Source organism: Pongo abelii, chromosome 5, assembly GCF_028885655.2.
Source record: "Pongo abelii isolate AG06213 chromosome 5, NHGRI_mPonAbe1-v2.0_pri, whole genome shotgun sequence".
NCBI lineage: Eukaryota > Metazoa > Chordata > Mammalia > Primates > Hominidae > Pongo > Pongo abelii.
Genome location: NC_071990.2, coordinates 36,559,483 through 36,577,577, shown reverse-complemented (window position 1 = coordinate 36,577,577; position 18,095 = coordinate 36,559,483). Strand labels below are relative to the sequence as shown.

The 18,095-nt window shown below is 46.2% G+C and overlaps 1 protein-coding gene across 2 annotated transcripts in view; it reads right to left on the bottom strand.

Moving 5' to 3' along the window:
* Window positions 1-573: 573 nt before the first annotated feature.
* The window catches only part of PNPLA1 (patatin like phospholipase domain containing 1), a 41,497-nt gene continuing 23,975 nt past the window's right edge, over window positions 574-18,095 (bottom strand). Inside the window, exons 5-9 of one of the 2 annotated variants that reach the window (XM_054557429.2) lie at window positions 17,089-17,149; window positions 10,360-10,968; window positions 6,484-6,568; window positions 5,152-5,277; window positions 574-1,103 (exon numbers count right to left, since the gene is read on the bottom strand). In XM_054557429.2, the coding sequence (XP_054413404.2) occupies window positions 980-1,103; window positions 5,152-5,277; window positions 6,484-6,568; window positions 10,360-10,968; window positions 17,089-17,149 (1,005 nt within the window). In that variant the 3' untranslated portion in view covers window positions 574-979. Of the gene's footprint in view, window positions 1,104-4,106; window positions 5,278-6,483; window positions 6,569-10,359; window positions 10,969-17,088; window positions 17,150-18,095 lie in introns of those variants that run through there. The other variant, XM_002816806.4, reaches the window with a different exon arrangement.

The following is an 18,095-nucleotide window of genomic DNA, read 5'->3' as shown; positions in this document are numbered from 1 at the left end:
TTACACAAGGGTCTTTTGCTGCTTGCAAATGTAACCTCCAGTGGGAGGTGATAAAAGGGTGTTTGACAATAGCAAAGACTTGGAACCAACCCAAATGTCCAACAATGATAGACTGGATTAAGAAAATGTGGCACATATACACCATGGAATACTATGCAGCCATAAAAAATGATGAGTTCATGTCCTTTGTAGGGACATGGATGAAATTGGAAATCATCATTCTCAGTAAACTATCGCAAGAACAAAAAACCAAACACCGCATATTCTCACTCATAGGTGGGAATTGAACAATGAGAACACATGGACACAGGAAGGGGAACATCACACTTCGGGGACTGTTGTGGGTTGGGGGGAGGGGGGAAGGATAGCATTGGGAGATACACCTAATGCTAGATGACGAGTTGGTGGGTGCAGCGCACCAGCATGACACATGTATACATATGTAACTTACCTGCACATTGCGCACATGTACCATAAAACCTAAAGTATAATAATAATAATAATAATAATAATAATAATAAAAGAAAAAAAAAAGGGTGTTTGAAACATCATTCCACATATGAAAGTTCAACTGATACTTGTCTTTTTAGGAAGGGGATAGGGCTGAAGTGGTCTCCGGATGGCTGAGTACAGTTGTGCAGATTTTACACTATACAAGGGTACAGTGCCATACAAAAGGGGTAGGCGATTCGCAGACTTATGCATGTCTGTGCATGTTCTTTGTAGTTTTCTAGCAGTTGTCAGTCAAGTTTCTTGCTCTAACAAAATCAGCATATTACGACAATTTTCCGGTGGCTGGTAGTCAGGTTCTCCAGGAAGGGGTGCTATTTTCTTAGTACAAAAGGTACTGCCTGGGCTAGTGTTGACCTTGACTGTGACCATGAAGGGAAAGGTGGGAGAATAAAAGGAGCTGGATCAATGAGACCCAGGAGTCACCACCGCATCCCAGAACAGGACAGGCAGTATCTGCCTTTCAAGGTCATCCTAAGGAATTCCACACCTCAGGGCAGCATTCCTGGATCCGGCTGGGATGAGGTCTGTAGGTGACCCAAACTGTCTCAGAAGTGGAGAGCAGAGGGAAGTTGAGTGGGCAGGGAGCAGACCTGGATAGGAGAAGCCGAGGAAGAACAGGTGAAAAGAAGGGAGACAAAAGGGAGAATCAGAAGACCTCACTTCCAAGCCTTGCCTCCACCTCCTGTGTGACTTGGGGCGAGTTACTTGCCCTCTCTGGGAAATTGGAGGAAGACACTTGCCGAGCCCAGAGAAATGCTGGGATGTCGACTTGTACATTCTTGGATAATTTTCAAATCTCCATAATTTTCAAATCTGTCATTCTGTTGCTTAGACCCTGCAATGACTCCGCAGCACCACACGGGAAGTCCAGCCTCATTAGCTGGTCATCCAAGCCAGCCTGACGTACCTTCCACCCCATCTCCAAGTTCACTTCCAGGCCTCTCCACTACCTCCATCCTTGCAACTGCAGTTAACTGCTTGCATAGGCTATTTCCTTGTTCTGGGCCATCCCATGTGCCTGGAATACCCTCCCACACCCTTATCCTCAGTCTGACTAACTTCTGCTCATCTTCCACACCTCCACCAGGTTCCCTGAGATCCCCAAGCTAACAGAGTGAATTCGCTGCCTCTCCTCTGTGCTTCTATTCCACAGTAATCCAGTGGTTCTCAAACTCCAGCGTACATCAGTCATCTGGTGGACTACGTGAAATACACACCACTGGGCCCCAGCCCCATTTCTGATTCAGTAGGTGCAGGGTGAGCCCAAGAATCTGCATTCCTAAAAGCTCCTAGGCAGAACCATGCATTCAGATACCCTCTCTCTGCTCCTTTCTCTTGGTGCCCCGGTCCTACACACTGCCCCGGGACCCTCCCAAATGTCCCACGCAGGCCTGGGCACTGGTCATAAGGTCCTGACATGTCTTGTTACCCAGAATTACACAGGATGCTTCCACATTCAGCTTCTCAGTTAAGTCCCAAATAACATGGGTTGAAGGCAGAGTGGATGTTACAGAGAGAAACTGAAACTCCCACTAAGTAAAGTAACTTGCCAGAATAGAGAAACCAGTGCTAACCCCTGTGACTTCTGACTCCCACCCCAGTGCTCCCACCACCCTTGTAGGCTGTATCACTAAGTTGGAACATGAAGACACTGGTGACAGACAACCTGAATTGGGATCCTGGCTCTGCCACCTACCAACTGTCTAACTTTGGGCATGTTACTCAACCTCTCTGTGCCATGGTGCTGGGCACGGAAGTACTATGTAAGTTGTAGCTATATTAGTACATTCACATTGGAATGGGGGAAATTCCGTAGAAACTCAAAGAAAAGGATCTCTTATGGTGGAAACTTGGGGCATCTCACAGACTTGGTAGGAATTAGGAGGATTTGGGGGCAGGATGGTGTCCCCCTTCTCCATTTGTAGCCTGTAGGCAGCCTCTCAATTTCTCAGTCTGTCTCTTCACTTTGAGGCCAGTGACACAATCCAGAGTTGGATGACAACTGAACCCTTACTGGAGGAGAGCCAAGGCTATCAGAGGAAAGCTAGGCTGATGCATACACCCACCCGTCACTGCCGGTCCTAGAATGAAAGGGGCCTGGAGCAGACTTAACCCAGCCTGCAGCCTAAATAGAGCTATCCCAGCCAACACATAGGCCCATGAAAGAGAAACACAAATGTTTGTCTTTGTAATCCACTGAGATTTGGGGGGTTGTTTGTTATGCAGTGTTATCATAGCAGCAACAACTGACTAATACAATTTGCATCAGAGTACGAATTTCAACCTCTGATTAAAAAACAACACTGAATAATGTATGGGACATCTACACTTTAGCTTTTGTTCTAGCCTCTCTCTGCTTGTCCGCAGGGATATCAGCTGGGGACTGGAAGTTTGCACAGGACTAGCCATGGATGTGACAGTGGTTATAATTTGGGAGGAAATGAGCAGGTTTCTCCTCTTCCTGAATCACTCCCCCCTTCTCTATCCCTAACATTTTTGAGCTTTTCTTTTCTACCCCTTACCCCAGCCTTTGGAATTGCGTAAGACCATCAATTGGTAAATTGCCATCTCCAGGCAGGCTCATCATCTGTTCTGTAAAGGAACGCAGCAGACAACCACCTGCCTGGTGCAGGAGGTGTGACCCAATGACAACAGTGCTTCCCACAGTTTATAAATGTTGTCTTGTTTGTTTTTATCACAGCCTGCTTCTTTGTAAAGCACCTTCATTCCCAGAAGATTTGTTAACCAAAGTGGCTCTTGCTGAATTGCACAGTTCCCGCTTCTCTGCTGCAGTGGGAAGAGAGCTGGCCCTGGAATCAATGAACTGGGGCCTGGGCTTGGCTTCCAGATAGTGCTCCTAGTCCCAGGGAGGCTCCCCACACCCACCACAGATCGGTGGCTTCCCAAGGCCAAACGTGACCATGAGCTCCTAGAGACAGAGATAAGGACACTCAAAGGTCAGGGAAGTGTTGGGGCTGGAGATCAAGAATGAGTGAGAAGAATTCCAGGCTGAGATTGTTGATCCCATGAACCCAGGGACCTCGAGCTGCCGTCCTGCACCCTCCCTTACCTACCTGTCATCCAGAAAGAACATGTGGTTTGTTCCACTTCCTGCAGCAGCTCTGAGAATCTCCTCTACCATACTGCTTCCCACCACTCACCAAGTGTATTGCTTAAACTTTGAGATGAGCCTTTGGCCGCCGGGTGAGCCTCTGACCCTTGTCTGTCTGATAAATCCCTGTGCCCATCCAGGGACCCCACCTGGGACAAGAACAACCAGGAAGGATGTTGCTCAGAATGATTAGAGGTTTTTCTGACCAACAAAGACTTGAAGCAAATTATATAGCAGTGTGGGTCTGTTCCATTCAGAGAATACTATGTTGCCCAGCCCAGACTCCAACTCCTGGGCTCAAGCAGTCCTCCTGCCTCAGCCTCCTGAATAGCTGGGACTACCGGCACATGCCAACATGCCTGGCCAATTCAGAGAATACTTTGATAACCCAATGAAATAACTGTAAATAATACCCGACTTGGTTTGAATCTGAGGCTCTCATTTTGAATTTGTGAGTCTATTTGTATACATGCATGGGGCTTTACTTAAAATATGATGACTCAGTAAAAAAATTAAAACTTGGTTTAGGTGGGGCTCAAAGTTCATCAGATTCTTAGGTTTTAGTCTTATCTTTGATCTAAAGTTAGACTAGGAGTAAACTGTTGAAACTTGGGGATAGAGTTTTAATTCATTTTTTATTTTGCCAGAGTACAGGAGAGTGTTTGGCACTTAGTAGGTGCTCAATAAGTGTTGACTGACTAAGTCAAAGACAGCATAATATAGTCAAAAAGCTATAGGAAGCAGGCCTACATTGACTAGGGCCCTTAACTGTATGCTGGCAACATTTGAGTGTCACGTAGGCACTCACTTGTCCAGTTTTGTTTTGTTTTTTTCGAGATGGGGTTTCACTCTTGTTGCCCAGCCTGGAGTGCAATGGTGCAGTCTTGGTGCACTGCAACCTCTGCCTCCTGGGTTCAAGCAATTTTCTTGCCTCAGCCTCCCAAGTAGCTGAGATTACAGGTGCACACTATCACGCCTGGTTAATTTTTGTGTTTTTAGTAGAGGTGGAGTTTCACCATGTTGGTCAGGCTGTACTTGAACTCCTGACCTCAGGTGTTCCACCTACCTCAGCCTCCCAAAGTGCTGGGATTACAGGCATGAGCCACCATGCCTGGCCTGTCTAGTTTTGTTTTTAAGTAGCATCTCTTCAGAAGCAGAGAGGTAGCCAGTTAACCTCTGGGAATTATGTAAACATAATACCTACTTATTGTGAGCTATTACACATTTTGCATTCTATGAAGCAATTTACATCATTGATCACATTTAACTCTCACAACTTTATGAAGTGGTATCATCCCCATTTTACAGGAAATGGAGGCTCAGGGAGAGCAAGTGTCCCAACCATGATCGCTGAGTGGAGTTGTGGCAGAGCAGGAATTTTATGTCGGATGTGTCTGTTCCAAAGCCCAATCTCCCACCACACCCCCTACTCCCTTACACTCTCCTCTATTCCTCGGAATCTCTCTGAACACAGTTCCCAAAGCTGCTCCTCTCCGTGGGATTTAAGGAACATTAGTCATGCTCACTGCACTTTGCCGCTTGGTTTTTTGGATCTCGGATGTCTTGGGAAGCCTTTTCTGGTGCCACTTGTCTTTTGCTTGTTCTTCTTGAAGACCTTATTCACCCAGTTTAAGTCTTCAGCAGGGCTCTCCCTAGGCAAAGAGATTAAGTAGATGGTTCATTATGGGCCGGCCTGGGCCCTCCAACATGGTGGCCTGCTCAGCTCCGCAGGTGGACACACCCGCGCTGTGGTTCTCAACCCTAGCTGAGGATCGGATTTCTCAGGAAACTTTTTAAAAAATATAATCAATGAATATTTATCTAAGTAACATCATGCCCATGAGTCAAATGAAACTCAGACTTTTATAGAGTTATATGTAAATGCAAAAAAGTTTAAATTATGTGAACAAAATGCATAACTTATGCCTAAGCTCAAAATTGTTAAATTTATACAAACTCTTTCAAAAAGTTTTATGGTTAAAATTATATTTAATGTGGGAAGCAGGTAAATTTTAATATGTTTGATGTGAGAGAGAGTGCAAACATTAAAAGCAAGAATGCCTCAGGCCCTGCCCTCTCAATACCTGCAGCTGTGGTCATGGAGAAACCCAGCTACTGCCAGAGTGGTCCCAAGGCAGGGAGGGATGAGAGAGGGGCTGGAGTTGTGGGGAGAAATACCCTTGACCCAACTTCTGATCTCCTGTGGTGCCTCCCCCACCACCAGTACAAACGGCATTCAGCCAGCAAGGGAGCCTGGGTAATGTGGTCCTCAGGGAAGTTTTTAAAAAAGCAGATCCCCAGGTCCTCTCACAGTTATTGCAAAGATATAACGGAGTGTATGTTATGCAACCCAGACACTTGATGTGCATAATAAAAAAGATTTTCTGGGGACAGTCTACAGTCTAGGACTATCAGGTCATTATCATGCTAATAGAAAATAGTTCGGAGTAAGGAAGGCCTTTGATAGAGACCCTTAATTCATTTCATGCAGGAGCTACCTAAGGCTGGGAGGTAGGATGCCTGCAGGCCCTCTTGGAACTGTGGCATCACCAGAGAGTAAAATATGAGGGCAGGGGATGCACATTCTTGCACTGCACTCGGAGAAGGAGCATCCCCAGTGTGCAGGAGAAGAGAATGACATCATCAACACGGACAGGCTCCTTCCCCACACGCTGCCCTAACTGAACAAGAGAAGGCAGCTTTGTGAGGTGTAAACGGGTGGACCCGTAATCACACAATCACACACACCAGAAAAGGATCCCAGAGTTCCCGGGGCAGCTAAGGTGGAAGATATCGCTTAGCCGAGCTTGCTTCTCCCACCCAAAGGAAAAAGCATGCTCCACGAAGGAGAAACTTACATTACATAAGGCTTGCTGATGGTTTCCTTCACATGAACCAGAGGCACGGCGCTTTTTGGTTTTGAAGAGACAAGAGGAGCTACAGCTAAAAGTAAAAATATAGGAAACGGGAGTGAGATGGGGAGGGGGGATATGGAGTCATTTTTGAAATAGCAATAGTCAGTGAATGAGAATGTTTAAAAACAGCAGAGAACTCTCTTGTCCTCCAATTCTCATCTTTACAACCAGAGTCATGTGGGACTTGACTGAGATGCAGGCCTGCGGCATCTGTGGAGCGGCTGACTCGGACCCTTGGTGGAACATTAGAAACAACTCCCAGGGGCAGGCTCAGTGGCTCATGCCTGTAATCCCGGCGCTTTGGGAGGCCAAGGCGGGATCACTTGAGGCCAGGAATTTGAGACCAGTCTGGCCAACATGGTGAAACCCTGTCTCTACTAAAAATACAAAAATTTAGCTGGGTGTGGTAGTGCATGCCTGTGATCTCAGCTACTCGCTGAGGTAAGAGAGAATCACCTGAGCCCCAAAAGTTGAGGGAGTGAGATACTGTCTCCCCACCACCAAAAAAAAAAAAAAGAAAGAAAAAGAAAAAGAAGGAAAAGAAAAGAAATAGCTCCCTCACAGAAAGCAGTGTGTTAGGGAACGTTTTCGGGAAAATCCCCTGAAGGGGCCTGGACTTTCCATCACATGCTTCGTGTAATACTTTTTGCTTGTTTCTTAGAACAGAGTATTAATAGTTTCATATCCATTACTCTTAAGTAAGTTCTTTACATGTTTTTAATGAGTATGGGGGTACATAATAAATGAAGGTTAATATGTAATTATGTATTATATATAAATAAAAGTAATATAAAGTATATGTGGGTTCCTCTGAAGTTATTTTGTTAGAGACTTGTTGTATGTCCCTAACTCTCCCAAATCTATTCACAATGAGGTTGTCCTTTTGTTTTTGGATTTTCCTAGGGCTTTTAACAATTTTCCTGTTCCCCAATGCCACCAATGGCCATCATTAAATGACTGATACCACTAAACTCCAGGGCAGGGGTGTCCAATGTTTTGGCTTCCTTGGGCCACGCTGGAAGAAGAATTGTCTTGGGCCACACATAAAATACACTAACAGTAATGATAGCTGATGAGCTAAAAAATAATCCAAAAAAAAACTCACAATGTTTTAAGAAAGTTTATGAATTTTTTATAGACTGGTGCATTCAGAACCGTCCGGGCCACGGGTTGGATAGATTTGCTCTAGGGGGTCTCAGCTCTGCCTAACTCGCATAGATGGCCTAGGATGTCACCGCTGAGGCTCAGCTGTAAGCTATAACATGGTCTCTCAATCTCAGTACATGCTATTGACACTAAGGGTCAGAGAGCGCTTTGTGCAGAGGCTGTTCTGTGCATTACAGGATATTTTTCAGTGTCCCCAGCCTGTAACCACTAGGTGACAATCAAAATGTCTGCAGACATTGCTAAATGTCTCCTGGAGACAAAATCACTCCCAGTGGAGGATCACTAGACTATATATGCCCTCTATCCACCCCCAATATGAGTGAGGAATGCCGACTTGGGGCCCAGGATTGCTCAGGTACCTGAAGATGGCCGCCTTCATGCACAGGTGTGATTAATGTAAAACAAATGTTTTGCATTTAACAGGAAATAAGAGAGCAGGTAAAACACTGTGCCCAATTTTCTGACTCTTTTTTTTTTTTTTTTTTTTCTTGAGACGGAGTCTCACTCTGTCACCCAAGCTGGAGCACAGTGGCACGATCTCTACTCACTGCAACCTCCGCCTCCCAGGTTCAAGTGATCCTCCTGCTTCAGCCTCTTGAGTAGCTGGGACCGCAGGTGTCTGCCACCATGCCCAGCTAATTTTTTGTATTTTTAGTACAGATGGGGTTTCACCACGTTGGCTAGGCTGGTCTCGAACTCCTGACTGAAAGTAATTTGCCTGCCTCTGCCTCTCAAAGCCATGAGCCACAGCCTAATTTTCTTAATGGTGTTTTGTTTTTGTCTCATTAAAAGAGTCAAAGTAAACCTGTTCCAAAGAAAGGGCATCTCTGCCACGTTGGGGCTAATTCCCAGATGAGGAGACATTGCCGATCTGTGATGTTTACTATAATAGCTCTGGAAGTTTGGCTGAGGACCATGAGTACCCTACAATCTGGCTTCAGTCCTTCATTTAGGTCTCTGTCCCTCTGTCTCCACCCAGACCATCCATGGTGGCCGCACACAAGTCCTCTCCTTCCTAAAGTACCTGGAAAGTACCCTGCACATTCCTGCGCTGCACCTGAGCATCTTAAATAAACAAAATCGGAAATGCTCTTTCTACTCCAACCCATCCAATCCCACAAACCACGATGTTCAAAATCCTGCCAATTTAAGCTCACCTGTCACCTCCAAGAAGCTTTTCATACTGCCCCAGAGAGAAGTGGTCTTATTCTCTACGAATACCCTCCAACACTGTGTTTTTATTAATTATATAGTACTTAATACTTCCGATTTTTTTTTTTTTTGAAATGGAGTTTCACTCTTGTTGCCCAGGCTGGAGTGTAGTGGCATAATCTTGGCTCCCTGCAACCTCTACCTCCTAGGTTCAAGCGATTATCCTGCCTCAGCCTCCCAAGTAGCTGGGATTACAGGCATGCACCACCATGTTTGGTTGATTTTTTGTATTTAATAGAGATGGGGTTGCACCATGTTGGTCAGGCTGGTCTTGAACTCCTGACCTCAGGTGATCCACCCGCTTCGGCCTCCCAAAGTGCTGAGATTACAGGTGTGAGTGACCACACCCAGCCCGATTGTATTTTTGAGGTTAGTATCCGTGTTATCTCCTCTGCTGAAAGGGAGATTTCCTGAGTAAGGAATTGAGAACATTTTATCTTTGCAAGCCCTATAGTGGTGCTTCTGAAACCGTCTATAGCAGTAAGGAAACAGTTTTTTAAAAATTTCTGGCCGGGCACGGTGGCTCACACCTGTAATCCCAGCACTTTGGGAGGCCAAGGCGGGCGGATCACAAGGTCAGGAGGTTGAGACCATCCTGGCTAACACGGTGAAACCCTGTCTTTACTAAAAATACAAAAAATTAGCCAGGCGTGGTGGCAGGCATCTGTAGTCCCAGCTATTCGGGAGGCTGAGGCAGAAGAATGGCGTGAACTCGGGAGGCGGAGCTGGCAGTGAGCCGAGATCACGCCACTGCACTCTAGCCTGGGCGACATGTCTCAAAAAAAAAAAAAAAAAAAAAAAAAAAATTTCTTTGTAGTCTATGGCAAACTAGTAATTTTGTGAAATACAATGCAAATGAATTAGTAAAAAATGGTCAAGCTCCGGGATGTTGTGGCAATACCTTAGTGCTATAAACGTTTCTAAATGATTACTCTTAATTTCTGCACACACTCCGTGGTGTGCTAGTAACACACAGTTGAGGGCTGGATTGGTCTGCGGACCACTCTTTGAGTAGCACTGCCCAGCACAGCAGGTTTCACAGTAAAAATCTACTGGCCCAGCGGTCTCAAATGTGAGCAGGCAAAAAATCACCTGGAGGGCTTGTAAAAAAGACAGCTGGGCCCCACCTCCAAAGTTGGTGATTTAGTAGGTCTGCAGTAGGACCTGAGAATTATAAGTTCTAGCAAGTTCCCACGTGATGCTTTTGCTGCCGGTGGGGGGACCGCACTTTGAGAAGCACTGCACCAAGGGAAATGAACCAATGTCTATTATACTGCCCCCTTGTGGCGGACTGTCCTCATAATGGACAGAGACGCTAAAGCTCACTGCTAACTTCAGCCACGCACCCCTAAAGAAGTGGTTATCAGCCCTGGTGTCCTTGCTCGCTTGCCAAGGGACTCCAGGCATGAGAAAGTCATAAGAAGCCAGAAAGGTCCGTACCTTGGGGCTGTTCTTGGCCTAGTTCCTCCACCAGTGGCTGAGCAGGGAAGGCTGAAAGAGAACTTCGGGGCGGTGTTTGAGGTACCCCCACAGTTGAAGGCCCCAGGGATGGCCTGGGTGAAGTGGGTGTCTGAGAGTGTGGGGATCTGGCTGGTGATCCAGATGGTTGTACCTGCTGCTGAGGTGACAGAGGTGACAGTCCAGGTGGTGGGGTGGGCAGTGATGAGCCAGGTGTGGAGCTGGGTGGCTTGTGCACAGCTGGGAATGACACAGGTGGCATGCCAGTTGGAGAAAGTGGCGTTGAAGAGGCCAGTGGCTGTGCAGGTGGCTGCTCAAGTGGAGAGACTGGTGCTGAAACAGGTGACTTGCATGTGAATTCAAGTGTCTGCATGGGTTGGGACACAGGCGGACCATGGCCACCCCCTCCATCCCCTTTGGGAACCCACTCCGTGTGAGGTTGCGTGGCTCCTTCCAGACTGGCCTGCCGTGCTCGAAGGCTTGGTTGACTCCTTTCAGGGCACTCATTGCCAAGGGCGAGTTCTATCTGGCAGTACACTTCCACCCGGGGGAAAATCACTCTCTTGGAGGAAGAATTAAGATAAACAGCATCTAGGAGAAGCAACAGCATGGGGTGTTACTCAGCCCTGGCAGCAGCATGGCCTTTGCAAAAATGTTTCTTATTTTCCTAAACAGGAACAGTGCTTTTCAAAGGTCTTTCTGTACTTACTTGAATTTATAGTGAGAGAAAACAAACGTGATGTTTTCTGGCACTTACGGTGTAGTGTGGGGGAGCAGGCGTTGCCCACCCAAATCATCTAGAGTTTCAACTGAGGCAAATACAGGAAGAGAGGAGTGTGGTGCTGTGAGAGAGGGCAGGTCATCTGAGGGATTGGCAGTGAGCAGAGATCTGAAGGGTACATGGCCCAGGATGGTCAGGGCGGGGTGGTGAGGGTGTTTCAGCAGAAGGAACAGCACACACAAAGGCCACAAAGTTTGAGGACACACCAGATGGTGGGGGGCCTGAAAGGTCAACGTGGGGTGGGGGTACTGTGCTGGGGGAGGAGGCTGAGGAGGCGGCAGGGGCCGAACCATGTCAGGGCTGTAGGCAGCAGCAAGGATCCTTGGTTTTCATGGCAAGCATTATTGTAGCATGACCTTTAGGCAGGGGAGGTAACCAGCTGAGGCTGGTTCTGAGAAGGTCACTGTGGCTGTAAGACTCATTGAGAAAGGTGAAAGGGTTGCTTGAGCCTGGGAAGCTGAAGCTTCAGTGAGCCATGATTGCGCCACTACGCTCCAGCTTGGGTGACAGAGTGAGACCCTGTCTCAAAAAGGGTGGTTACCGGGGGCGGGGGCGGGGGGGGGGGGGCGGCATTTATCTAGACCACATAACAGCACTTAAATAAGAAAACAAACAATTCAGTTTTTAAAATGTGTAAAAGAGCCAACTGAAAGGGCTCCCAATGGCCAAAGCTGGAACAATTTGAGGAACAAAATAAAGTAGTATTGAATAATAACCCAAAGTATAACATAACCATGAGTCCATACTGATATAAACATATATTATGTAAGTAAGTAAATCAGGGAGAAGAGAGAAAGCTCCCCTGCAGAAGAATTCTTAGTAATTTATATAGATGCTTGACCCTTTAGGAAGTGGAGCATAACTTCTCACTCCTTAAGTATGAGCTGTGCACAGTGACTTTCTTCCAAAAACTGCAGTAAGGATAGAGGGAGAAAGAGTACTTCACAATGGAGAAACCCGATGGACGCTACCTTGGCCAGGCGGTCACGGTCAACATCAGCAGGGATACATCACGTTGGCAGCACGTGCCCGTGAGGTAACGTGATGTGAATAGCACCTTACCTCTGTGGTCTCCTCCCCAGAACTCACAACCCCAGCCTAATCATGAGAAAAACATCAGACAAACCCCAACTGAGGGACGTTCTACAAAATACCTGACCGATAGTCAACTCTGTCAAGGTCATCAAGAATAAGAAAAGTCTCTGTAATCCCAGCACTTTGGGAGGCCAAGGTGGGCGGATCATGAAGGCAGGAGATCGAGACCATCCTGGCTAACACAGTGAAACCCCGTCTCTACTAAAAATACAAAAAATTAGCCAGGGGTAGTGGCGGGCACCTGTAGCCCCAGCTACTTGGGAGGCTGAGGCAGGAGAATGGCATGAACCCGGGAGGTGGAGCTTGCAGTGAGCCGAGATCGCACCACTGCACTCCAGCCTGGGCGACACAGCAAGACTCTGTCTCACACACACACACACCACACACCACACACACACACACACACACAAAAGAATAAGAAAAGTCTGAGAAACTGTTATAGGCAAGAGGAAACTGAGGAGATATGACAATGAAATGTAATGTGATCCCTGGGTGGGGGGTCCTGGAACAGAAAAAGGAATTAGGTAAAAACTGAGAAAATCTGAATAAGCAATGGCTCTTAGTTAATAATATATCAAGATTGGTTCATGAGTTGTAACAAATGTACTGGACTGAATACCATGTTATATATGTACCATTCTGTAACGTCTAACAGATGTGAGACAAGCACCCTGTATTATTTTCAAAAGTTATCCATAAATCTAAAACTACCCTAAAAAAACAAAGCTTATTAAGAGTCTAGGTGAGAGATGTACAAAAGAGTGCAACGAATGCTTCACCAAAGAAGATCCACGGAAGGAAAATAGGCAAATGAAAAGATGCTCAAAGTCATTAGTCATTAGAGGAATGCCGATTAAAACCACAATAAGTTACCAACATGCACCTGTGAGAAGGGCTAAAATGAAAAATTCTGAGCATTAATTAAAAATACCAAAAGTTTTGGAGGAATGGGAACGCTCATCCACTGCTGGTGGGAATGAAACATGATACAACTGCTTTGGAAAACAATTTGGCAGTTTATTAAAAAGTCAAACATATATTCTGGTTATATATCCAAAATAATTGAAATAGGATCTGGAAGAGACATCCATGGGCACTGCAGCATTATCTACAATAGCCGAAAGATGGAAGCAATCCCAGTGTCCTTTGTCAGATGGATGGACAAAGAAAATGTGGAATATATTCGGCTTTAAAAAGAAAGAAAATTGACCAGGCGCGGTGGCTCACGCCTGTAATCCCAACACTTTGGGAGGCCGAGGCAGGCAGATCATGAGGTCAGGAGATCGAGATCATCCTGGCCAACTTTTTGAAACCCTGTCTCTACTAAAAATACAAAAATTAGCTGGCCGTGTTGGTGCATACCTGTAGTCTCAGGTACTCAGGAGGCTGAGGCAGGAGAATCGCTTGAACCCAGGAGGCAGAAGTTGCAGTGAGCCGAGATCATACCACTGCACTCTAGCCTGGGCAACAGAGCGAGACTCCATCTCAAAAAAGGAAGAAAATCCTGTCACATGCTACAGCTACAACATGGATGAACCTTGAGGCCATTATGTTAAGTTAAATAAGCCAGTCACAAAAAGAAAAATACCACATGATTCCATTTATATGAGGTACCTAGTGTAGTCAAAATCATCAGCACAGAAAGTGGGATGGTGGTTGCTGGGGGCTGGAGGAGGAGAAAAGGGGGAGTTGTTGATCAATGTGTGTAAAGGTTCAGTTTTGCAAGATGAAAAAGTTCTAGAGATCTGCTGCACAACAATACGAACATAGTTAACACTACTGAACTGTGTGCTTAAAATTTGTTACTTTTTTTTACCACAATTAAAATATTTGTGTATGTGTGTTAAACATGAATGTACCGTGCAATTCCGTCATTCCATTTCTAGGTATTTACCCAAGAGAAATGAAAGCATATGTCTACACCAAGACTCATGTATGAGTGTTCATAGCAGCTTTATCCATAATAGCCCAAATCTGGAAATAACCTAAATGTCCATCAACAGGGGAATGGGTAAATGGGCTGTGGTATATGCATACAGTGGTATATTCAACTCTTTTGGTAGATGAGCTGTGGTACATTCATACAGTGGCACGGAACGTAAAAAGGAACAAACTATTTATACATTCAACAACATGGATGAATCTCAGAATAATTATGCAGAGTGAAAGAATTCAGATTTTTAAAAAAGAGTTCACATTGTAGTGAATTAATCTATAATGGCAGAAAGCAGATCAGGGGTTGCTTGGGAATGGCGGGGGGTGAGGGAAGGTGGGAGGGATCACGAAAGGGCATGAGGAAATTTTGGGGATGACGAATTATTCACTATCTTAATTGTGGTGATGGTTTCACAGGTGTGTGTGTGTGTGTGTGTGTGTGTGTGTGTGTGTGTGTATGTACAGAGAGAGAGAGTCACTTACCAAACTGTGAGAGGGAAGAAGGGAGTGGGGGAGGAGGGCGGAAGAGAGGTTTGGCCAGGCATGCCTGAATGCCGGATGGATATTTTAGACATGGCATCCTCTGAGCTCCAACCTCACTCAGCACCCACATTCACACATCTGTGTGGGGAATGCGGATTTTCAAGCACGCCAGCGTGCGCTGCCCTTCCCTTTGGCAGAAGGCCGCTGCCAGGATGGACTGAGTGTAGAGAGAGTAGCTTGCCTGGCAGCAAGAATAATTAATTCTCCGAAAGAGGCTGTGAGAATGTGAGCTGAGGAATGGAGGGTGACACCTTTTTGGGTGTAGTTTCCTGCTGGAGGTGACCCCCACCCAGAAAGCAACCAGCGGAGGCTGGGCGGACTCCCATTTTCTGTTCCCAGATGGCAGGTGGGGATAAGAGTGTGGCTCTGGAGACCAACTGCAGTTTCTCAGTATGTGTCAGTAGTTCCTGTTCACATCTGATGCAGGGAGAAAAATCCAGTCCCACCAAATCCAAGAGGACTGAGGTGGTGGAGGTGAAATCTGCGCTGAGAAACCCGTGCCATACACTGGCAAATCGGAAGAGGAAGCAAAAATAGCTGGTAGTCAGCACGAGACCATTTCTCCCTTAGGAGTTGTATCTGTTCCTACTTGGAGTGATTCCAGGGCCATTGAAGAAACCTGCCCCCATCCATATACTGGCTCAATTTTGGGGGCGGATTCCTGAAGTGCCACCATCAGGTTTCACCCAGCAGTAGATGGGACTGACTGTGGCTAGGACTCAGCACTTTGACATTCTCATGGGAGCTACCATTTATTTGAGCATTGTGCTAAGGGCTTGTGGCTTCACTCCTTTAATCTTCAAAATAAAACTCTAAGGTTCCATGATTAGGCCCCTTTTACAGATGAGGAAACTGAGGCCCCAGGAAATTAATTACCTGCTCAATATCACATAGTTAGTAGGTATCAGGAGCTAGTATCTAACCCCCCCTTTTTTTTTTTTATAGATTAGGAAACCAAGCCTTAGAGAGGGGAAGCGATTATCTGGAGGTCACACAGCTTGTGGGTGGGGTGGGGGCCTAGAGCTACTTGCCTCCAGAGCCCAGGTTTTCTCCATCCTGCTCTCCTGTCTGTCCAGCCTCTCCACCCCCCTTGTTGGGAGAAAGGACCCAGGAGAAAGTAGAGACACGATAAGGGGAGCTTGGGAAGCAGGAAAGAATTTTGAAGAAGGGAAAAATAAGTGAACACCTCCTAGGAAGAAAATCTCATCCAACCCCTTAATCTCACCCACAGAGTATTTTTTAAAGCAACATACACAAAAAGTTTGCCACAGAATTACTCATAATCATGAACATTTGGAAACTCAAAGGAATGATCAAGCAAATTTTTCTGCACAGCTATGATGGAATATTATACAACTGCCAAAAAAGACAGTCACAAAGACATGTGGCAATAAGGAAAATGCTTCTGATGTAACATTAGGTAAACCCTTTGATCTGGTGATCCCTTTTTCTGAAAATAATTGATTCTAAATATGCAAAGCTTTTGTTGATTTCTTTCTTTTTTTAGAGACAGGGTCTTACTCTGTTGCCCAGAGTGGAGTGCAGTGGTGCAGTCATGGCTCGCTGCAGCCTTGATCTCAAGTAGCTGGGGCTATAAGCATGTGCCACCATGCCTAGCTAATTGTTTAATTTCTTGTAGAGCTGGGAATCTCACAATCACCCAGGCTGGTCTCAAATTCCTGGGCTCAAGTGATCCTCCTGCCTTGGCCTCCTAAAGTGCTGAGATTACAGGCATGAGCCACCACACCCAGTCCTGTTCATTTCTTTTAACAAAGATGTTTGCCATGGAGTTAGCACATAAAAGACATGTCACTGGAATTGTTTCTTCCACCCTGATAAAGCACAGAGAATATATAGGTGGAGGGACCACCATTCCAAACCTACATAGGGCAAGGGCTCTTCTCTGTGATTTGCTGATCAATAGGTCACTCAAAGTCTTACACAAATATAAACTAGTGACATCCAGTTCTACATTAATAATGTGATTTTACTGGAAAGAGAATAAAGTGGAAGAGAATGAAATGACATGAAAATGGAATTCTCCAGGAAGATCTGAACTCTGGATTTCCTAAATAGAGTTTTTACATTCATAAACATACATGCACAACTGTCCTAGACACTGTGCCCTTAGTTAACCCCAAAGCTCCCTTTACATGGAGATCCTACTTTGTGGACCCAGCGGTCTGGGCTGGGCGATGCAGCCTGTTAGGTCCCCACTCCCATTTCCAGCTCTCCCAGGTGAAGGGCGTCTCCAGGTCACAAATTTGGGGGGAATACCCCTCCATTCAGCCCTTCTACTGTTTGAACTTTCCCTACCCTCCAACACTGCCCTTGCCTGGGGCCCCACCGGTACTTACTCAGCCGCCTCAAGTACAAAACTGCATCCTCGTACCCTCGGTAGTAGTAATCGTGCAGGATCTGGGGGCGGGGGGCACCAGGAGAATAACCAAGGCTGCGGGAAGGAAGGGAGCCACAGTTCCCCCGACCCAGGGCAGCTACTCCCATTGCTCTTGAACTTTATTTGATGGGCTTTTCAAAACGTACCCATCCAGTGTCCCATCCCTCACTATCTGCTAAGAAGAACTGAGGAGCAATTCCTGATCACACACCCCAGTGATGCTGCATTCATGAGTTACACCATTCATGGTGGATCCTCAGCCTCCCCTGGGCGGGAAAGTGTCGGGTGCTCATGGCAGTACCAGAGGAGGTGCATCGGGGCCATATGAAGAGCAAAGTTTGGAGCCTGAGTTCAGGTCTCTGGGCTGCCCCTTATTGGCTGTGTTGCTGTCACCTCTCACAGCCTCAATTTTTTCATCTATAAAATGGGGACAGTTATAATATTGATCACAGAGGATGCTAGAGGATTACATGAGATATTGCCCACAAAGCCTTTTCTGTAAAGGGCCGGATAGTAAATACTTATTTTGGGCTTTGCTGGCCACATGCAGTCTCTGCCTAATGTTCTTTTTCTTTTTCTTCTTTTTTTTTTCCCCCATAACTCTCTAAAAATGGAAAAACCTTTCTTAGCTCACAGGCTGTACAAAAACAAGCCATAGGCTAGATTTGGCCCGTGGGCTGCAGTTTGTCGACCTTTGATTTGGTACATGAACTGTCCGAATGGAAGAGTTCAGTTAATATTTCTATCAGCACTTCTGACATCATGTCGCTTTACAGGGGAGAATATTGAAGCAGGGAGAGCTTAAGGCACTTGTTCAAGGTCACATAGCTAGTTAGCAGCAAGGCCAGGATACAGGTCTAGGAGGAAGTTTAAAGGATCATTTGAGGGGACGAGACTCAGATGGAACTTGAGTGGGCCCCAGTGGCTCTCTAACCCTACCCCCAGTCCCTGGTACCTTCCGCTACT